This window comes from Phalaenopsis equestris, unplaced genomic scaffold, assembly GCF_001263595.1.
Source record: "Phalaenopsis equestris unplaced genomic scaffold, ASM126359v1 Scaffold000118, whole genome shotgun sequence".
NCBI classification, from domain to species: Eukaryota; Viridiplantae; Streptophyta; class Magnoliopsida; order Asparagales; family Orchidaceae; genus Phalaenopsis; species Phalaenopsis equestris.
The window spans coordinates 93,869-117,644 of record NW_018164560.1 but is presented as its reverse complement, the minus strand read 5'-3'; the positions used below and the strand labels follow the sequence as shown (position 1 = coordinate 117,644).

Genomic DNA, 23,776 nt, shown 5'->3' with positions numbered 1-23,776 from the left:
AGTGCTTCCAGAGATTTCCGTCTAATAAAGAACTAATACCAACCTGGCCTGATCACTAACGGTTGTGCACCATCTCGTATTCATCTGAGATGCAAAGGACAGGGTTAGCTATTATCAAACTATAGTAAAAATAAATAAATGATAATAATAACAACATTATTAATTAATTAATTAATGAAACAAATGATGGAAACCTTGTGTTGCCTGAAGGGTAGATCCATCCGGACATTGTCCTTTGACATCAAGCTTAGAACTCCTAAACTGAAAATGTAGAGAAAAATCAATGCAAAGAGTTATATCTTAACCCCTTCCTGTTACAAAAATAATGTAACATATATATGTTTATCTACAAACAAAATAATCTACAGATCTACAGACTAAACGACAACTAGATTGGCCTCCTTCTCCCAGCATCACTTCTCATTCTTTTCACAGGCCAGGCCCATCTCAATTCTTCCATGCTGGAAGCATCGCTACCACGACCTCCCAGTTGCTCGGCGTAAAAGGCTCGATCAACCTTCCGCTGCGTTGGGCGTGCATAATCTTTCTCGATTGGCAATGACGTTCGGACTGGGCCCATCTTTGGTCTCAATGATGATCTCTCCCTGTCCTTCCTCTTCTTTTTGCAGATAACTAGGTCACCAGGGTGAGTAAGTAATGAATTGGATTTGAAAATTGGTGTTCGAGTTGCAGACCTATGAGGGCTGAGGCCTCCATCTTCCCTAACCATCTTCTGTAGTTTGGATTGGTTTATGATGCATGGCTTCGAGCTCTGCTTCGCTAAGGTTCTGCCCTGAGCGGGACTTGAGAAAGTGAGTGCCATCTTCACCTCCTTAAAATCTGAATCTGGGAAAGCTATCTTCATGATGTGGAAGAAGATATCATGGAGCTTTCTTGCTTCATATTTTGCCTGTTACCATAAAAATAAATGTAAGCTTTATGTTAACAAACAACTCATGGTCAGCTAAATGAGAGATGAGTATGAAAAAGATTTCGCGATTTGTTTATTAAACAGAACAAAATCAGAAGTGAGCCAACCCGATTATGTTCAAGTTGATGCTTATCTGAAGTTGTTCTTTCAATTTCATGGATACCGATTATATGAATTTTGATTTCTATATTAAATTGACAAAGAGCTAAGGGATTATACACAAATCTTTAGTAGAAAGGGCATACCTCTTGTGAGTGTCTGTAAAACTGAACTACATTTCTTAACATTGACTGCACGTCAGCAATAAAGTCTGCCACCTCAGCATACTCTAAACTTTCGACTCGCTGATCAATACTCTGCAAATTAAGAGGGCTGCTCATCTTCGAAAAATTGCTTCTGGGTTTTGAGGAATCATTTTTCTTCCATAAATCATAAAACAAAGGTACAAGTTGACAACCTTCTTTATCTATCATCCACCGCAACTTGCTAATTACATTCTTGCACTGAAAGATAAAAAACAAAATTTGGGGTTGAGCAAAGTTTGACTTAACCACAAAAGCTAAGAAAAACAGCCATGAAGCGTATAAAATTTTAATAAACTTTATTGATTTAAATAAAACATAATCACAGTTTAAATTTGTAAGAAAAAAAAAGAAATAAAACTCATCCTACAAATGATCAATCGCAACTAGTATGGAAGAGAATTCCACAGTTCATTATGTCCAGCAAAGCTACGTACAAGATTCTGATAATGATAAGAGGATTCTGCATTTCTTTCCCAACCAACAGGTTCGTTGACTATATTTCAGATGGTGAAAAAAACACATTATCTGAGCATTTACGTTACTAGGTTCTTGCATGAACAGATAAAACAATTGGACCAAGAGAGCCATTTTTTCTAGAACATAAAAGAGATGTTATTCAACATCATTTGAGCTCGAATCTGCAGAAGATAAGAGCGTTACCTTCCTCTGCATACTGTTAAGCGATTTTCTTCTGATAAGACCAGGGCCAGTATTACAACTGGCCTGGCCATTCCAACTCTCCCTGGATTGATCCAGGACATCTTCTTCACATCCAATCAAGTAACTAGATCCTCCAGACTTCTGTTTATTGATAATTGGAGCCCTTCTTGTGGGGCTATAACTTCTCTGCTTCAGAGATGAAGGAGATCTGCCATGTCTACTCGAAAGAGGACCATTGAATATCCTTGAAACCTTACTATTATCATGATGATCATGTGAAAGAGGTTGAAAGCCATGCTGAGAAGTCCTATAAGTACTGAACTTCTCTTCCAGTCTTTCCACAGTGTGTCTAGGGTGAAAGCGCTTACTGCGTTTGCGCTTAAATTTAGGCTGCATGACCTGCTCATCCTCACCATCATCTCGGTAGTGATTCCAACTACCATACTGTTGAATCTCTATACGTGAATCACTAGATGCAGCAATTTCACCTTCCTCCAGCTCATTTAGCTGCAATATGACAAAATAATCATTTCACATGGCAATTAAAAGGAATTTAAAAAAAATAAAAAAGAAACATCTCCCTTTGAGCAGCTCACTTAGCTGCAATATGACGAGTATCATGACATGGCAAATAAGAAAAAAGTGTTTCTAAAAAATTCATTTCATACCTTTGTTGAAAGAACACCTGGCCGAGCACCTAATTCAGATAGAGATCCAAATTTCCGTAAAGAGATGGAAGGGGTAACAGGTTGCTGCACTCTTCTGTTTCCAAAAGAAGATCCTGTGGAATCAGCTTCCTCACACATATCTTTGCTTCTCTCAATGCAATGTGAGAATTCATAACCAGCGCCATCACAAACCAGTGCCCCCTCTTCCAAAGAATTTTTAATGTTTCCTTCTAAATCAGCAGCAACACTTAAATATTCATCTTCAATATATCCTAATTCTCGATCTTCCTCTCGTGAGGAATACACATTTTCTTCCTCTGAGCCAGCATCAAAATCTTCTCCATCTTCATCATCAAATTCCACATAAGATGAATATTTGTGGGCTATTACTCCTCTTGGTCGTCCCCTTTTTCTCTCTGTTTTGCAAAGTGATGAGCCAGGTATCATCTCACTGGATTCCAAGTCAACAACACTGCCTAAAATGTTCTTTGATGGCCTCTTATATAGCCTTGCAATAAAAGCATTTAATTCCTTAGAGTCAGCCCGTAGCCACATTGGAACCTGATCGTGCTTTGTCATCTCTCCCATCCAATCAAGCTCCTCATCCATTTGATCAAATAGCTCAACTTCCTCCTCACTCCGAGCTATCATACGATTTACCTCTAAGGGAGATGGAACGTCATAAACTGTTTCTTGATATCTTTCTTCATCATGCAACAATGCCTCCAAAGTCATTCTCCTTTCTTCATGTGTTGTTCTCTGATCAAAACGGCCAGCATTTATAACCTCATCTGCCATCTCAATTTTATACTGTTGAATGTTATTCCGTATAAGGCTCTCAATTGAGCCTATGTATTGATGCATGCCAGCACATCTTTCTTCTGAATCTCCACTTCCACCATTCCTTAAGTAATCCTCTTTCTGATAGCTTGAGATCTTGTCAACAACTGCTACCATATATATGACTTTGACCTCCCTCTTTTGGCCAATGCGATGAGCTCTAGCTATTGCTTGCTCTTCATTCTGAGGATTTGGATCCGGATCATAAATAATAACCGTGTCGGCAGTCTGGAGATTCAGACCTCTTCCTGCAGCACGAATGCTGAGCAAGAAGATAAAACTGTCAGAAACAGGGCTATTAAAATCAATAATAGCTGATTCACGATCTTCTAAGCTGGTTGTTCCATCAATTCTTCTATATACAAGTCGACGCCATTGTAAATATTCCTCTACTAAGTCAAGGAGTTTGGTCATGGTGCTAAAAAGAAGAACACGATGTCCTGCTCTATGGAGTTTTAGCAGAATCCTATCAAGGATCCAGAGTTTCCCACATGACCTAATAAGAAACTCTTTTGAATAATCATTAAAATAAGGGTAGTTGAGCAGGGGATGATTACATGCCTTCCGCAACTCCATGCATTTGTTATTAAGATTTCTATACATCTTAATCTGGTAATTTGGATTCCTCTCAGCCCTACGCAATTCATCATCAGGATCTACCCTGATGGTACCAGTCGATTTAATCCAGTCATATATGGCACCCTGTAAAGCTGACATTCTACACCTCAAAACAATTGAGACCTGTAATCATACATCAAATGAAATTACACTATAAGCCATACAAGAAGCTGAAGGATGCATAAATCTATGAAATTACCTTGGGAGGAAGTGACCCTTCCACATCTTCAACACGTCGCCTAAGCATGAAAGGTTCCAAGATTTGGTGAAGCCTGTGGATGACAATTACTTTCTTTTCAGTTTCAAGCCAATCATCTTCCTCTTGAGTATGTGATGAGCCATCTTTCTGAAAGGGCTTTGAAAACCAATCATGAAATGCTTTTCGATTGTCAAATACTTCTGGTAGAAGTAGATTTAAGAGTGACCAAAGTTCTTTCAAATCATTCTGCCAAAAGACTGATACAATCAAAAAGAAAAAGATACAAAATTTCTCTTTTCCTAAAAGTAAAATTAAGTCGACAGTAACATTTCACCGTGAATAGCGCATTTTAAAAGAAGGACGATAAACTTTTCTCATCTATAAAAATGTAATATAAACTACAACCATGAGGAATTGCTGAATATATGAAACATCAAATTAGAAAATATGTAAGATATATACAACTGGGACTGCAGGGGAAAGTTATTGAAACCAGAGCTACATAAAAAAAGGTACTGGATTCAGGCTATCATAAATATTTGATAACCAGCCATACCTGCAAGGGTGTACCAGTAAGTAGCAATCTTCTTTGGCAACGATACCTATCAAGATCCCGAGATAAGACAGACTCCCTGTCCTTCATACGTTGAGCTTCATCAATAATAATATACTTCCAATCAATTCTCGATAACTTGGACCGATCATACATGACAAACTCATAGGTAGTCACAAGTACATTAAATTTCATAGAAGAAACCTCCTGAACAATAAAAATAAGGAATGTATAAGCGCAACACAAAATAGAAAACAAGGAGTAGAGTTTAAGCAAATTATGAAAAAAAAAGGAAAATCTCACTTGAGACATTGAGTTGCATTTATCAACAGGAGAAGAATAAACCACAAGACTGTAACAGTCTTATGTAAGCAGCCACTGCAAAAGAAATTTTTACAAACACTTATCCTCCATCTCTTATCTCATAATGCATCTCATAACCACGTCATATACAAAAATGTCTCAGACAATGGAAAGTAAATAAAGGTACGCAAATATGCTTTTCCCTTTCTGCCTTATCACGGAGCTTGAAAATAGGACTTCTTTTACAACCTTTCTTCTGCAATTCATGGCATCACCAGCAAGTATACTTTTCTGACAGCCTATTTTCTTTAGAGTGTATGGTCGTTTAATGGCCTTTCTGCTGTATATGACTTCTCCAACAAGTGTATTTTTTCCTAACGGCCTTCTACTAACTACTGCTTTCTACAAGAGACAAGGCTTCACAACTATGTTGCACAGATACAAACACGGGGACACGAACACAATATGACATGGACATTGAACACATCTATTATTAATATATAAGACAAGGAGGCGTGTCAGACACGCCATTATGATAGAAATTATGTGTGTGTGTGTGTGTGTATATATATATATATATATATATATAATATTAAGAATAATATAAAAAAGAAAATAAAAAATTCAATACCATTATCTTTCAAAAAGTAAGATGTCTGTAACGAGAAATATCAACGTAAGTGAGCGATTAACGAACTGCTCGACCTTGTCTATGAGAAAAAATTGGATGAATGTCGAACAAATAGATTTTACCTTCAAATAAAAAAATATATATTTTTTAACTAAAAAAATATACCATAGATTGTTAGCGTTGGAGACCGCGTCGCAAATCGACGCCAAATCCCGCTCCCGCTCTCCCAATCGCGCGACCCCGACTTTACGATTACGCCAACCGCTCCCGCATGTGAAGCGAAGTTTCATTTCGCTCTCTCCTGTTCCTGATAAAAGATATCGCACAGGTCTTCTTCAGTAAGAGAAGTCACGGTTGGTGTTCTTCGTCGGGCTTCCTCGAGACAGAAGGAAGAGAAGTACAAGAGGTAGTTCCTTGCGGTGAATGAAGAAGAAATAAGAAGAAGAAGATTGTTCTCCCTTGGCTTCTTCTTGGTGGTTTGTGGCAGAAGAGAAATTGGGTTTATTTCTCTTGTAAATTTATCTTCTTCGATGTAGAATTTTTTCGATGTATCTCGGTGTAGAGAAAGAAGAATAGAGAGAGAAGAAGAGAGAGCAATGAAATGAGAGAGAGATTTTTCTTGTAAGTCGAGGTAATCGACTGGTGTAAATTCCTCAAGTAGTAAAATCCTCTACAACTCCGTGGACGTAAGCAATTTGTCGAACCACGTAAATCTGTGTGTTCTTTCCTGGTGTGATTTTTCTCGTTCTATTTTTCGCTTCAAAGAACGTTCTCCTGTTTGATTTATATATATACCACATCAACTAGCTGGTGTATATCTCGCAACAACTGGTATCAAAACGTGGTTTCGGATCTAAGGAAGAATGATGGCTACAAATGAAGTCAAGATTTCAAGGATCGAGAAATTTGATGACACAAATTTTGGTGTTATTGGAGAATGTAGATAGAGGAATGTCTCTATGGGAAAAAATTTAATCTTCCGTTATTGGGGAAAAGACCTGAAAGGATGGATGAGACTAAATGGAATTTGTTGGATCGACAAATTCTGGGGTTTATTCGATTGACTCTATCGAGGCCTGTTGCACACAACATCGTCAAGAAAAGAATGACTGAAGATCTCATGACAATTTTATCAGGTATGTATGAAAAGACATCGGCGAATAACAAGGTGTACTTGATGAAGAAGTTATTCAACTTGAAGATGGCGGAAGGTGTTTCTGTTGCTCAACACCTGAATGATTTTAATACTATCACAAATCAATTGTCGACTGTTGAAATTGATTTTGATGATGAGATACGTGCGCTGATATTGTTGGCATCGTTGTTAAATAGCTGGGAAGTCGTGAGGATGACAGTTAGCAGCTATGCAGGTAAATCTAAATTGAAATGCGATGATATTCGTGATTTGATTTTGGTTGCGAAAGTTCACAGGAAAGATTCTGGCAAAATCTCAGGTATGAGTTCGGCACTGAATGTTGATTTCAGAGAGAGATGACATGACAGAAACTCAAATAAAGAAAGATCAAAATCAAAGTCTGGTCAGCAGACAATCTGTTGGAATTGTGGCAAGGCTGGTCACATAAAGAGGAACTGCAGGAATCCCAAGAATATGGAGAATGATAGCGCAAATGTGGTATCTGAAGAAGTAAAGGATGCACTATTGTTGACAGTTCATAGCTCTGTTGATGATAAAAATGAAGATGATAGTGGGTCTGGGGCACTCATTTCTATTGTTCCACAGACAGATAGTGGAGAACCACAGAGCTATGAGGAAATCTTACATGATGAAAGTTCGAGCAAGTGGGAGCTGACAGAACAGAAATTGGGTTTATTTCCCTTGTAAGTTTATCTTCTTCGGTGTATTTCGGTGTAGAGTTTCTTCGATATATCTCGATGTAGAGAGAGAAGAAGAGAGAGCAACGAAGTGAGAGTGAAAGATTTATCTTGTAAGTCGAGGTGATCGACTGGTGTAAATTCCTCAAGTAATAAAATCCTCTGCAACTCCGTTAACGTAAGCAATTTGCCGAGCCACGCAAATCTGTATTTTTTTCTAATGTGATTTTTCTCATTCTATTTTTTGCTTAAAAGCTTGTTCTTCTGTTTGATTTATATATATACCACATTAACTAGCTGTTGCATATCTCGCAACATCCATGTTTAAAAAATCTTTATAAAAAAATTATTTAAATAATTTAAAACAAGTGTGTCCCTTATTATTTTAATATTATTTAATTCAAACATGTTAGAGATGTGTCTAACACCTGTTCGGGGCATGTCGAACAAGTGTCAATGTTCGAGAAGTATCTGACATTGCACGGCTCTTTAGTTAAAAGTGTTTGTGCATCATAACTTTCATAGGGGCCATCAAAGTTCTATAACTCAACTAAAATGACATTATTTATTATCACAATCAGACGCATTAGGGACGTGTACGACACCTGTCAGGCGAGTGTCAATGTTTGAGAAGTGTGACAATGCATGGTTCCTTAGTTCGAAGTGTTTTTGCATCACCTAGGAGCCATCAAAGTTCTACAACTCAATTAATACAACATTATTTATTATTGCATTGGCCTTCCTCTTCAATTCCTTTTTGTTATCTAACAAATTTCAAATTCTACAACATATGATTGGCGCAAAGCAAATGGCAAACACATTCATAAGAAAAATAGTAAGTATAACAAAATAGATAAAAAGAAGAAAGTCAAGATATGCAACTAGAGGTTGCCTTATTTCAACCAAAACAAGTCTTGGCAATTTGGCCAAATATTTTATAGAAAGAAAAAGGGGATTGATATAATAATGATATCTAAAAACTTCTTGTAGATATATTTTTTATTAATACAAAGCACTTAAATCTTAAAAAAGAATGTACAGCTTTTACTTTATGCTCATTATTCCTTAAATCAAGGAAATCAAACAACCTCTAAAGTATTGAGCTTGAAGTTGTGATAGATTATTTTACAAAAATCCTTTTTCGAATCATTTATCTTTAGCACATATTCTATAATCAAGCTGATACTAAATTAAAACAAAACATGCATGCATAAGTGGGAGCCCTTCCATTGCTTCAAGAAGGCAAATACAAGAAGTAGAAGCAGGAACTTTTACAGAAAATTAAAGAATTTTCATGAATTGTTTAGATCATGATGGAAAAAGGATAGATAAAAAAATAAAATTATCTCCCTCAAGCCAAAATTAAAAGCAATGCATAAATATCTTACGTGAGAGAACAATCTTGATCGCTCTTCCTTTGAGCCAACATAGAAAATACATGATACAGATGGCAGCCAATTATGCAGTTCGCTCTGAAAAAAAAAATGTTCAGCATCAAAACACCAAAAATAAAAAATATTCAAAGCCAGTATGTATAAAGATAAATTTATGGACCTTCCAATTCACTAAGACAGCATTTGGCACTATAATGAGATGAGGTCCATAATTTCCTTTGAACTCCATCAAATAAGCAATCAAAGCCATGACCTGAGTAGAGAAAAGAAATTACAGATTTTAAAATCTAAATACCGAACAGCCAGCAGTAGTGCAACTCAGCAACTAGAAAATTTAATACATTCTTGAAATCAGGCATGATTTAAATGATAGACTAGAAAATATAAATCATATTGCATTTTGTAGGACCTGCTTTCCAAGTTACCAAAGTTTTTCTCCAGAATATGTAACAGATGAGAATAAAAAAGAAGTACTAAACATTTAAGAGGAAACAAAATGGAGAATAAAAATAAATTAATTGCAAGCCACCTGTACAGTTTTTCCAAGACCCATCTCATCAGCCAGAATACCATTTAACTTGTTGTTGTACAAGGAAAGCATCCATTGAAGCCCAATCTGGAAAAAAAAACAAAGGCAAGATAATTTGTATCTGTATTGAAGCAAAATTTGAAATAAGAACTTGGATGCAACCTACAAGTTGATAGTCCCTCAAGGTTCCAGCTCTTAACATTGATGGTTGTCTTAGAACTTTTTCATTGACAGCATGTGCCAGAGTATAGTACCTAGGAAAGCATGAAAAGCCTTATTTTCAGTCATTATTAAGCAAAATGTAAAATATATTCATTATCGATTTTCTGCAATGTGAAAGAAGCCTGCAAACAAACAAAAGTCACTTTACAGAACCAAAAAAAGGATGGCGTAACTAAACTTACTTGTTAGCTGATGACCCATCTCTCCTTGCGTTCATCATCTCAGAGAATGTGTTCCTTATCCTTACCTCTTCTCGAGCACATGCTGCAGCAGCTTTAACTTCTTCTTCAGAAAGACCCTGTGAAAATGATAAAAAAAGAGGATTATTTTATTTGATAATAGATACAAAAAATAAGAAAATCAAAAAAGCACAATCTTTTGCTACCTGGGATCGCGCAGCAGCAGCAGCATCATTTGCTGCCTCCTCTACACCTTGTTGCTTCTTTGATGTTGTTATCTTGGTTCCAAGTTTGTAAAGATATTCTTCTGTCTGAGACAAGAAGGATGACAGAACAGCATACCGTTGAGCTGCATCTCCAGGAATATTTGTTTGTTGCTCTAAAAGCATTTCTCTATATCTATCAACATCATTGTTTTTCAATGCCTCAAATCTTTTACTGCGATCAACATCCTTCCGCTTCGAGAACTCCCTTAGCATTCTCTCATGATACTTAGCTACGCCCCTATTAAGAGTGGTCCGTGCATCACGAATAACCCAGTGAGTTTCGAGAAGCTTCTTGCGCCATTGGAATATGGCCTTTAGTTGTTTCTCCCTTTTCACTTTTTGTAGCTGTTGCACTTGCCTAACAAGTTCTAACCTTTGACGCTCACACTGTCTAACAAACTTTCGATACGGCCTGTCTGGCATGGCCATTATCTCCTGCTGTTGTTCATCCACTTCATCCCTGAGGCGTGTCTGTATATCTAAAAGTCGAAGCTTTTTCTCCTCAATTTGCAGCCTCAAAACAAGATCAGGCTTAATTGTTTTCCTCTCCAAGTTAAAAGCAAGTAAATTACCAAGTTTTTTCAAGTACACATTCCTTTTCTTTCTCAGCGCTTCCTTGCTTTCTTCATAAAGCAATTCTTTTACATCATAGGCTAATGTAAAACTGTTTGAGTTAATTGTCGTTGTCAAACCCAAAAGTTCATATTTTCTTATATATAAAGACAAATCAAAAAGTGGACCATGATACTTTTTGGCATTTGATGGCACACTAGCCTTATCTGGGGCAAGCTTCTTTTCTTGCTCAACATCCACTGAAGAACTAGTTGAAGGAACAGATTTTCCCTTGTCCGCATCACTCTCGCCCTTGAAAGGGCTGTCATGATCAGCATCTTGCTCGGACTTTACAGAAACAAGGTGAATGTTTGGTGCATTCTCAGTAGTAACTGCTCCATCATCTTCCTTTGGTGCTACTGCCTCTACTTGTAGGGGACTCACCACTGGTGCTTTCTCCTCACCGACAGGCAACTTTCTGGGAAGAATATGACCCTTGCTCAGACTAGCAGGCTGGGGAACGTTGTTGTTTTCAGGATGCCTTCTATGCTCCTCAGGTTCTTGTCCCGTAAAATTTTCCTGTTTAGTCATCTTTGGAGAAAGTAGAGCCACTTGAGAGTGTGAATCAAGAGGAGATGGCACAATTGATTGTAAAAGTTCAGGCGGAAGAGCATTTTCTCCACGCTGCAAATGGCAAAACAATAATAATTAACTAGTTGTACGAGCATCCCTCAAAAAACAACAGCATGGCTAAGTAGCAAGATTGTCATGTGTGCGGAACATAACATCCAATCATAGATTAATACAAACATGCAAAAAGGTTCAATGTGCGAGGTGTTGCTTTTTCAGTACATTTTTGGGAAGGGTGTGTTGCTCTTAGTTTGAGCGTTTAAAGGAGTGTTGTTAGGGGGCTGGGAGGAGGATGGGATTTACAAAGCATAGCAGGTGATGTAGAACTAATTGTCACCTTGATTCGCCTAAAAGCCAATATTTGTGCTTTAAGAACAAGTAATTGTTGTTCCGTAAATCCAATTTGCTGCTTTGTGGCCTGCTCTGACCCTCCTTGGGCAAGCACATGAATCCCTGCAACTCCATTTGACGGCAACGCAGATGGTGGAGTAGGAAGTCCAATGTCCTGAGACTTCCTAAAAGATCGCATCTGTGCCAAATCAGTTGCCACCAATTTCTTGCCATTTGAAAGATCAAAACTTTGGCTCGAACTAGTAGAATCTTGTGGCAGAAACAACACTGATCCAGAACTACCACCTGTTACAACATCATCATTTTGTGTAACACTGATCTGAACGGCCTGAGGCTGCTGCATGTGTATACTCTTGGAATTCACAGGAATGGTGGCCACACCACTTCTTGCAAGCCCAGCCTGACTAGACACATTATTCATTGAATTTCCTTGAGCAGAATTTTCATTGGCAACGGTTGATGTGATAACCTGTGGCTTAAAGGTCGACAAACTAGATTTCTGTGCAAGTATGCTGCTGCCATTTGGCTTCTGCATTGTAGCCAAGCTACTTGATTGCAAAATAGGTAGAAACTGAGCTACCAGATTAGCATTGGAAGGATTTTTAAGATCAACATTGTGCTCCATTGCCCAAGTTTGCATAGCTTGCAACTGAGCCATCATCAACTGCTGGCTTGTAATGTTTCCCATGCTTCCCTGTGACTGCATTAATTGAATCGGCCTAACCATGTTTGTTGGAGTAAACTGTTCGGTAGCAGTTTGGGGAACCTTCAGCTCATTCTTCTGACCATTATAAATATGGTTATGTTCATTCCTTTTCTCATCACATCCGACATGATCAGCTGAGTTAGTAAATCTCGGAGGCTGTGCTCGGTTTCCTGCTTTAACATGCATTAGTTCCTGCATTATCTCTTCAGTACCAGCAGGTGGTCCCATCATGCGAAATTCACCTTGTTGCACTGATATGTTATTAAGTGCTTTCTGCTGCTGTTGAGCAGATTGCATAGCAAACTGGGCATAAGGTTGGTGTATTGAGTTTTGTGGCTGATCTAGAGCATGCCCACTTGGCTTTTTCTCATGAAGTTGCCTTGCATAGTTGGGAGGCAAGTTCCTGGGAACTTTTGATGCAGGTACACCAGAAGATGATGGGAAGCTACTGCCACCAATGACTCCATGCATGGCACCTAATTTATAATTTAGCAGATTCTCTTGTTCAAGTTTCCTTGGTTGTAGCAGCTGCTGCTGTTGCTTTAGTGACTACATGAAATTGTAATTGCGAAGTTAAGTAACATTTGTGCATAAGCTGCAACTATCTTATTAAAAAGGATCAAATTAGAAGATTGTAGATAACTGTCTCTAACAATTTTCCAACCATTCAAAAACATCATTTACAATTTTGAACAGAAAGCACGAGGATTTACAGGGACACATGATATGCAATGGGAATGACGGAAAACAACTAGATGCACTACCAAGAAAGAAAAAAACTCATGTAAACAATTTTGGAGTTTCCTTGACATTTAAACAGTGAATTGACTGACCAGATATGGATGTCGAATCTGAATAAAATAAAAAGTACAGATAGAAGCAAGTTGCTCAAATTCATAAAGAAGTCAAATTGATTAAGCTTCATCTAAAAATTAATTATTTATATAACAGTGATTTCAAATGTTAAGGCCAAAATAATTAGTAATTCCCTTGTTTTGATAATTTGTGTCTTATTGGAAGGTTCGACAGCCCCATCAATCCATGATCATTTATTCAATTGCTATCGAAGATGGCCAGTTCCCCAACTGTGGCTGTCATTGCGCCAGTTGACAAGACCAAGTTAGACGCTGTTTTCGGTACTTAAGTTGTCTTAGCTGTTGCTTCTATTGAATGGGGGCTTCCACTGTGTGATCAATTATCACGGTTGAATTCCTTCAATTTATTTGTTGATGGAGGGTGAAAAAACAATAGGACTAATGTCCTTATCATTCTAAAAGGACATTAATCTCTCATTTTAGATACACATATATAGACATGTACATGTGCATTATACACGCACACATAATATATATACATATATATAGGAAATTTACATACATACCATACAAATCTTATGCATGTACTTCTCTGACACCCTATATGTATATATATATGTATATGTATATATATATGTATATGTATATATATATGTATATGTATATTTACGGAAAAAATACAGAAAGGTTGTATGAGAAGACCTAAAAGAAAGCCCAACTCATACAATACAACACACAAAACTCAAATAAGTAAAGATACATAAAGAAAAAAAATCAAAAAGTCATAAAAGGGCACAAAAGTGTTAGGGACGTCTCACTTTAGTCCTGCCTCGAGTTCTCAGAAGTGAGTCGGTTCAAAAAGTCATAAAAGGGCACAAAAGTGTTAGGGACGTCTCACTTTAGTCCTGCCTCGAGTTCTCAGAAGTGAGTCGGTTAACAAATTAATAAGGTAAGTACCATTGTCCGTACTAACCAAAGTATCATCCATCAGATTCCTGAGCTCGAATAGATCTTCATTCTTCTTCTTCCTCCTGGATGTGTAGACCAGTCATTCCTCATCCGAAGATTGACTCATCTGATCAGTAGATTCCAAAGGTAGTCGGACAGGTGTAGGTCGTTGTACATCATGATCCCTATGAGCCTGAGTAACATTAACATCTTTTCGGACCTGATGAGACGCTAGTGAAGCAGTAGAAGTATTTTTACCTGTATTATCAGCGATAGGTTCCATGGCATGCGGAGTCTGAAGAATCTCCCTCTCCCCCATGATAGGAGGTTCCAAAAGCTGGGGAGTTACAACTGGGGAATGAATGGTTGTCATATTGCCTACGAGGATATTGACGTCTTCCAGGATATCCTTCTGATGATCAATAGTGTCAAAAACTAGGTGCTGATCGGGATGAGATAGAATCACAGCCTCTAGCAGAGCACTTTGTTTTTTTGGTCTGAGGTGAGGGTGTAAATAGTGACATTGAGAACTGGAGTGGTCGAACATACGACAGTTCGACCAATACGACGGAAAAAACTCAATCTCTACCTTCTGTCAATACTCCCTTCTGTCAATGCTCATGGTGTTGTGTGCCCAACCAGATTTCCTCAGAAGCGGGTGAATTGATGTCTCTTTCAACAAATACTCTGACTTCAGATGAACGGGAAAGATTAAAAGTAAGAATGTCCGTCTTGAGTGGCTTTCCATAAGCTACAGCAATAGAGTACAATATTTTTGTAGAAAAATAATGAAATTTAAGACCAGGGAGGCGAATCCAAACCGGGATGATTGGTGGTTCCGTCTGTGGGTTAAAATCCATAGACCATTTCAGAATCTTCATTGCTCTGTTATCAATCCAGATTATCATTCAAGAAAATAAGTGCATGTAATCTTATTCATTGTTAATTTGAATAAGAATGTATCTCTCATCTAATAGTATGATTTTCCACTCTCCAATAAGATGCATAAGTTCAAATTCTTTGCGAATGAGCTCCATTTTGGGATGACCATATAAAAATTTTCCAACCAAATTTTTAGACGACAGTAGGAAGCAAGTTGAATATCATCGTCTTCTGTAACAAAGATGGCAGGCTTCCTGATGTCCTCTGCCCACTCAAAAAGAAGAAAAGATGGCGATTTATGTACCTGAGGCGTGAACACCCGCAAGGGCAACAGCATACGATCTGTCTGAAGTCATCCCCAAAAGAGGGAGGTGGGGTTGTGGGACAGCAAAATGACAGTAGAGAAAGAGAAAATGCTGAAAAGAAAGTCGAGTAGTGAGCGATTCGAGCCAGAGGAAAGCTCGCGCCCAGACGTCTTTCACAGTACTGCGAGCGACGACAGGAGCCAAAAGCCCGCGCTTCTCGAGGTGACGAAAGAACGGGCCGCGGAAGAAGCCCACGCCCAAATGTCCTTCAAATTTCGCCCTCGAGCCCTACGCCTTCACGTGAGAGCCGCTGAATCATGAGATACAACGAGCCGCTGCGAAGCGACGGCGAACAGGCGACGAAGACGAAGATGAGGAAAGACGAAATCAATGAAGATGCAGTCAATCAGAGAAACCAGGGTTTGCCATGGGCAAACCCTAGCAGAACGAGAGCGAGAGCGACGAAACCATAATATATATATATATATATATATACACACACACACACACACACACACACTCTTATACACACAGATATATATATATTGGTTACTACTAGCAATGGCGATCTATTCCAGGAGAAAGAAGAAGAATGGAGACCGACTCCAGCTTGGGAACATATTGGATGATACATTGGTTACTACTGGCAATGGCGATCATCTTGCCAGCTTATTAGCCCTAGAATTAAAGGCAGAGATAAGACCAAATTGGGTTGCTCTCTAGCCACCTGATACTATGTATTTCGACACTGTTATGTATATATATATATATATATATATATATTATAAAAAGTCCAACACAAATTTATTGAAGAGAAAAGAATATAGATAGGTTGTATGAGTGGACCAAAATAAGCACCCAACCCATACAGTATATTTTTCTAGTTTTAGAATCATTTGTGGTTTTTGAGTGTGCAGGGTGTCATGCTTAGGCCCTCCCACACATTTGTATCTGTATCTTTCTTTCTATTTAATATATTAGCATTTTTGGGCTTTCAATATATATATATATATATATATATATATATATATTATAAAAAGTCCAACACAAATTTATTGAAGAGAAAAGAATATAGATAGGTTGTATGAGTGGACCAAAATAAGCACCCAACCCATACAGTATAACACAAAAAGAAAAGAAAAGAAACTTAAAACCCAAAAGTAGATGGTACATATAAAATCAACCAGGTCGACTAATTTTAATTTTGTCTCTGACTCTTGTTCTCAGAAAAGAATCAACTAACAGATTGGTGAGGTATGCACCATTGCCCGAAATAACCAGAGTATCATCCATTAGATTTTTTAGCTCAAGTAGATCTTCATTTTTCTTCTTCCTCTTGTAAGTATAAACCTGTCATTCCTCATCCGAAATTCCTCTTGTAAGTATAGACCTGTCATTCCTCATCCGAAAATTGTTGCTCATTCGAATGAGGTGGTAGTGCTGCAGTAGAAAGATTGTCAACAGTTCTGCCCACAAGTGTATGTGAGGTAAGAGTTGTCGCCTCGACCCCTAATACTTCCTGAATATGGGGAGCCGCAAGATTCTCCTGATTATCAGTCCGTGTAAGTAGGGGTCCTTTATTATTATTTTCAATAAGGTTTGAAAGCTTAGGCTGCTCAGCAGAGCCATCCAGCTTCTCATCAATCTCAGAAACAGTATTTTCAGGGGAAGAGTCCATAGGGGCAATAACACCAAAATCTGTCATGTTGTAGTTTTCTCTCTATGTGGAACACATATATTCTTAGATTCATCTTTATTCATTTGATCTTTAGATTTCAAATTAGGATGAAGCTTATGACATTTATCAAGGGTATGCCCATACATCTTATAATGAGAACAATAAGAAGGTATATGCTTCATGACGATTTGTTGTCAATATCCATTATGCGTTGTGTCCAATCAAACTTCAATAATATCAGGCAAAGTAATATCTATTTCCACAACTATTTTGGCCACAGAATGTCTGGTAAGGTTGAAAGTGGGTAGATCTAGTTTCATAGGGTTCTCAAGTATGGCACCAATAGAGTAAAGAACTTGATGATGAAAAAAGTGCAGCTTAAGATCAAGTGAATTAAACCATACCGGTACAGTACGAGGTTCATGATTGGGGTCAAACCAGGAGACCACTTGAGTAGCTTCATTGGTTTGTCAGCAATATTAAGATATTTTTGGGGAAAAATCCGAGTGTAGTCTTCAGGCACGGCTAACTGAATCAAAACATGTCTCTCATCCATGAGTTTCACTTTCCATTTTCCTGTTAATTTGAGGTCATCAAAACTTTTCCTGATAACTTCCATATATGGGTGTCCTTCCTGAAATTTCTCAATAAGAGCAAATTTGAATTTGTCGGTCTGGTTTGAAATTTATGACTCAAAGAAAAAAAGTGTCGTCTTCCCACTTTTCCTGCTTGCATTCTTAATAAAGAGGCAGTCACATGTACCATCACATTCTCCTTTTAACTTGAGGGGAAGACAACTGTCGTCTCCCCCCTGGGGTTTGCCCACCACGTGGGCAAAGGAGGTTTTGTCAGGTTCAACCGAAGAAGAAGTAAGCTCCATCACAGTAAGGAGAAGCACTGCTAGTCGGGCAAAGGGCAAAAAAGACAAGCTGAAGAGGTCAAAGCGAAGTTGCGCAGAAGACACGAAACTGCAATCGTGAATGCATAGAGACGAAGTCGCAGCTCGATGAGGCAGAGGCGAAACCACAGCAGGAAGAGAAAACCGCAGTAATCCTACTAACTGCAACTCGACAGACACAAAACCGCAGCAGGAAGACGCCAAATCCCTTCGTCGTTGGGCTTGAAAGAGAAGAGGACGATCACGAGGGAGATTGACGAGCGCAAAGTCCTTCGTAGTCATCATCGAATACGAGAACTTCGTCATCGAGCACGAGAGGATGGATTGAAGGCCGAATCAAACTAGGGTTTCGCCTAGCAGAGCAGATCACCTATATATATATATATACATAATAGATAGATAGATATATGTATGTATATGTTTGTTTTGACAGGAATAATTTCGAGGATTTGGACATTAATCTCTCTTTTTATATACACATACACATACATACATTTTTGCCCCCTTTTTTATCTTAAAAAAAATGAGCCATTAGGTTGCTAGCCACTCATAAAACTCAAATCAAAACAAAAGAACTAAATCAAATTTTGAATTTAGTTTAAGGTAGTTCCCCAAAAGCAATGTGCCACGACCTATCATAGCTTACCTAATAATGTAGGAAAAGCCTAGAACATCAGCACATCACCACCTACATGACGAACAATAATTTAAATTGATAGTGTTACAAAAAAAGCAAGACTTAACTAATTCTAAATAAATATTAGATTTGCTACATAGAATTTGAGAATTTTGAATAGAAAAAACTAGAATTGATAGACAAAATTAATAGAAGAAAATCTCAAATTTGACAATTCTCCTAGATACGTTAAAGAAAGTAGCTAAAGAGAAAAATTAGAATTGTTTTGTTAAACCTAACCTGATGTAGAACAAGTTCCTTTAAATATAATTATAAAAAAAATCCTAAAAGAGTTGAGAAATAGATCATAAAGTGATTAATAGACTTGATGTTTAGCTAAGAGGCATAAAATGTTATTAATAAAATAAAATATACTTTTAAAGAAAAACAAAAATTAAAAAATACTGAGAAAATATTCTTTAAAATATTCATTAATAAATACATGTTATTAATTTAAAAAATACATGTCATTAAATAAAAATATTCTTTACAATTTTTAAAAATTTAAAAAATACTGAGAAAATATTCTTTAAACAAAAATTTAAAATAAAATATTCATTAATAAATACATGTTATTAATTTAAAAAATATTCTTCTAAAGAAAAACAAAAATTAAAAAATATTCTTTTCCCCTTATAAAATATTACATTAACCAAAAGTTTTCCAAAAAAAATGTAGTGAGCAAAGGAAAAATTCAACTTTTGATGACTAATATAATACCTCGGTACTACGGAAGGAGAAAGGGTCCAGAGACTTAGATTAGTTACATTAAAAACAAATAAAATAGGATCTTAAATAAAAAGAAATATATCAAAGGAAGATGAAAAATCTTTTGAGAAATTACTAATAAAGAAAGAATTTTAGAAGAAGGGCATGATATAGAATATAATGAGGTATATTACAGATTAATCTAAACAAATAAAATTAGATCCAAAGATACGTAGAGGTTTTTTGTCCACATGGAATATCTATTAAGCTTAGAAGAGTTTAAGGGGATAGTTGTTTGGTTCAATTAATAATTTTGTTTTAATGAACTTTTAAAGGTTAATGTGATGTCCAAAGATTGGAGAAGAATTATTTAGAGAACAACATTCACGATATTCAAAATTGTGCTAACTATAGAGGAATCACAAATATGATTCATACAATAAAATCTTGGGAAAAGATAATGGAGTATAACTTTCGAAAAATTACATAAATCTCAAGGAATAAATTTGGTTTTATGCTAAGAAGGTCTACAATGGAAGCAATTTTAATGATAAAAAAATTAATGAAAAAATTTTAGAAAGAATAGACATGATTTTTATTGATCTTAAGACAGCATATAATCAGATAGCAGAAAAATTGATGAGGTGTGCATTAAGATGAAAAGATGTTGGCTAAAAAGTACTACCAAAGAGTTTGTAATTACAATAGAATTACAACAAGGATCAAATTAAGTACATATTCTCTTATACTATACCTCTAAAAGATATTTAAAATGAGGTTCCTTAGTGTATGATTATTTCATATGGCATTGATATAATTGGTGAGAAATCCGCAAAAATAAACTAAAAATTACAATAATAGCCAAAATGCTTAAAAAAGAGAGGAATTGCAATTAGTAGAATTTGGCTTTAGTAAATGAAATATTAATAAGAATAAATCAATATTATTAGAAAATAAATTAACATATAGTGTGATAGGTTTAAGCTTCTAAGAGTATTGCATAGAATAAAAGAGATATAAACAAGGGTACAACTTCTGGAGTTAAGGTTAGGTGAATAAAATGTAGAAATGGCCTGGGAGTGTCCCATATTAAGAAGATATCATGAGTCTTAAAACTAGATTTTATATAACCGCTTAGCTCAACAATGTTGTATGAGATGAAATAAGAAAATCAGTATGTAAGCAAGTATGGCGAAAATTAGAATGTTTAGATGTTTTGTTGTTAAAACTATGAAGAATATATTAAAGAATGTTATATATCTTCTAGCAAATATTGGTAATTGAAGCAGTATAAAATGTATAATGAGAGGTAAGGCATGCACCCATTAGACAAGTGGATAAAATTGATATTCAAGAAATAAAAAAAAAAGGATTAGACTACAAATAACATGATAGAAGTTATTCGAGATTATTAGCAAAAAACAGGTTTAACATATCAAACAAAACTCAATAGAAATGAATGTAAAATGAAATACTCAACAAGGCTGAATGAAAAATAAGTATTCATAAAACCAATCAAAAAAATAGTTGGGATTGGGAAAGGGCTAATCAATCAAAGTTATAATGATAAATTATTGTGTCAAGGCACGCTTGCTCGAATATATTTAGAGCATAAAAAACCTAGTTAAATTGAATAGAAGGGACAAATTAATTCTAAATGTGATGGGCATAAAAGCTTATATAATATTTATCGCCACTTCCTACTCTAAGCACCAACATCAAAATGGAATAAAAATCAAACTTTATGGAGCAAGTGATATAGATTGGTGTAGATGAATGGAGCATACAAAATTGAAAATCACATAGTTATTAAGCAAATATATTGGGTAATTATAAATGAAACCACCTTTCAAATGAAAAAAAAGGGCATAAAACCCAACTTCTCTTAGAAGAAAAAACATTAATGAGAATGGAATTCATGAAAAATAATTGAAGTGCTAATGAAAAGAGTGGCCGACTAGCTGGAGATAAATACATTAAAAACAACTAAATTAACTACCTAATAGCTAAAAGAGTTGATCCCTTAAAAATTCACACAGACTTATAATGCCACTCTGTGAGTTTACATGTCTTTCAAGTCACTCCCAACAGGAAAGTACATCATCTACACCTTAGAAAGGTCAATGTTTTCAATTAATTTTACATCTTGTCTATTATATGCATCTTGTGAAGTACAGATGGAATAAAAGAGAGATGAGCTGTCCAGTCAATGAAAGGTGACCACTTATGGCCAATCCACTCCATGCCAAATGGAGTCCGGAATGGATAAAGTGAGGAGATTTTTAAGATATAATCATGTATTAACTTCTTCAAAAATCAACATTTAAATCCCTGGTCTACTTAAAGTTAACCAGATGAATCCTACATTGCTATCATTAATCTACTCATTCAAATTTCTTTCTTTCAATAGAAGTCTTCCTTTCATATGAACACAAAAAAAAAAAAAAACTAGTGCAAATGTTTGAATAGCCTAGACCGTGAATAAGTAGTTTACGCACAAAACTAGTTCATGCAAATTTATGCTGATCTTTTATACCAGCTATGGCACTGATGAGAATTGCTTTGGCTCCAATTTAAGCAAGTTTTGTGTTAAACAGCATGTCTAGAAGCCAACAATATAAAGCACATTTTTACTCTGCTTCCATCATAACAAAATGTGAAAAAAACACATATTTGCATCAAATACAAATTAACGGTGAAATAAAAATTAAAACTTCTATAAAACCTTAATGACATGAATTATTTTCAATTTGGTCGAGAGAAATACAATGGTGAAAAGTGAAAAAAGTGCATTACAAATTAATATATCAGCTATGGGGAAACCATAATGAATAGAAGTTCATGAACCGGAAAATATAAAACAAAAATAAAAGGGTAACCAGGAATACCAACGAACAAAAGATATCGAAGGGCATTGTGCTTAAAACAACAAAAACAATTATGAAACCCGATAGAAGATCAAAACTTCCTAACTTTAGCTTGATCCAAATGGAAACTACTAAATATCAGAAAACAAATCTGCCATCTGTGACAACGAACGCCAATTATTCAGCATATACCAGTCTCAAGGATCCAATCGTGCGACACATTCATGGAAGTAAATTGGAAAAGAAAGCTATTTGTTTAGCCAAAACAAACAAAAAAAACATACATGATACATATAGCAACAAGAAAGTCCGTCAATTAGCAAACCCAAACAACGAACTCAAAAACTCACCTCAATTTTTAGAAAAACAAGCGGATAAGAGTTACGAGAAAAAAAAAATCAAGCAAATAATTTCCCAATTGTTTCAGAGCACGTCCACGAATGCCTGCCCTTTCAAAAATGAAGATATAAAAAGGAAATAGAGTTGAAAACCAAAATTGCAATACAAATAAATAAACAAAAAGTTCCACAAGAAAGTTGAGAAACAAAAACGTCATCAATGCACTTGAATGGTTGCAAAAAGAAAGCAGAGGAGAAATGTAGTCCCGAAGCTTATTTGTAAATAAACTTTTAAAGCGAAGGGTTCCGTGCGTACTTTTGAGTCCCGATAAAGAAATTTAATTATCACGACAAGGAGAGGACATCGGAGAAAAGGAAAGAAAAAACACATGATCGAATCTAAACCGTAGAAACCAAAGTCGAGAACCTAAAAATAATATAAAATGGAAAGAGGAATCCACCGGAGCACAAGTCACAGGAGTCTTCAGAGTCCGCAGTCACAGCTGACGCCTAAATTCGAAACGGATTGAGCGCCGCCTTTACTCGGATCCCAAGCAACAAACTACAGCGAGGATAACGGACAAAGAAAGTAGGAACAAAATCCCACTCACCTGCTTAAGCGCGAGCTGCTGCTGCTGCTGCCGCAGTGACTCAAATCCTATGTGCCTCGGAGCAGATACAGCGGATGAGGACGACGAAGGAGACGCACTTGCCGAAGAGGACGACAGACCTGTCGGTGGCGGAGCCACCGTTGGGCTCCGCCCTCGCCCAAGAGCTCCGCCTCCGGTTTGCATACAAGTAACCTCGCCGACAAGGATTCAAACTTTTTTCCGGAAACCAGTAGCCCTAAATATCCGCCAGCTCCACAATCTACACATGCTCACTCTTTTTCCTCACTCCCGGCCCCCACCTGATTAAAGATGAATCGAAGTTGCTTTGACTGCTACTCGTCCCAAGGTCGGACCGACTGCAGATCCGATGAGAGGGATCGCCGGAAGGTGGCCGGAGGAGGCGGTGATTCAACGACAAACACAAATCCTAGCCGCTTTCCAAAGTCAAACCCTAGAAGGCCTCATTCTTCAGGTTTTTCCCACAATTTTTTCCCTCAAGATTTATATTAAAAAATTCTAAACATTTTCGGTAACCGACGTCTAACTGCGGTTAAGGTATTGTAGTTTTAAGTAGCTGTCATTGCCCTGCGGAGAGTTCAACGAAGTTACGATGGTGGTCCAAGAAACCCACTCATCCCAATTAATAAAAAAAATATTTTTTCATTTGATTGATAAAATTT

General features: G+C 36.7%; 1 protein-coding gene across 1 annotated transcript; it reads right to left on the bottom strand.

The window, feature by feature from the left end:
- Window positions 1-276: 276 nt before the first annotated feature.
- LOC110021051 (ATP-dependent helicase BRM-like) lies at window positions 277-23,602 on the bottom strand. Its single transcript, XM_020719381.1, has 14 exons — window positions 23,097-23,602; window positions 11,651-12,919; window positions 10,072-11,367; window positions 9,869-9,984; window positions 9,631-9,718; window positions 9,465-9,551; window positions 9,096-9,188; window positions 8,930-9,013; window positions 4,778-4,981; window positions 4,222-4,467; window positions 2,565-4,145; window positions 1,897-2,403; window positions 1,177-1,434; window positions 277-910 (listed from the first exon to the last, which is right to left on the bottom strand). The coding sequence occupies exons 1-14, from the start codon at window positions 23,277-23,279 to the stop codon at window positions 389-391; spliced, it is 6,534 nt and encodes a 2,177-aa protein (XP_020575040.1). The 5' UTR covers window positions 23,280-23,602; the 3' UTR covers window positions 277-388.
- Between the last annotated feature and the right edge of the window lie 174 nt (window positions 23,603-23,776).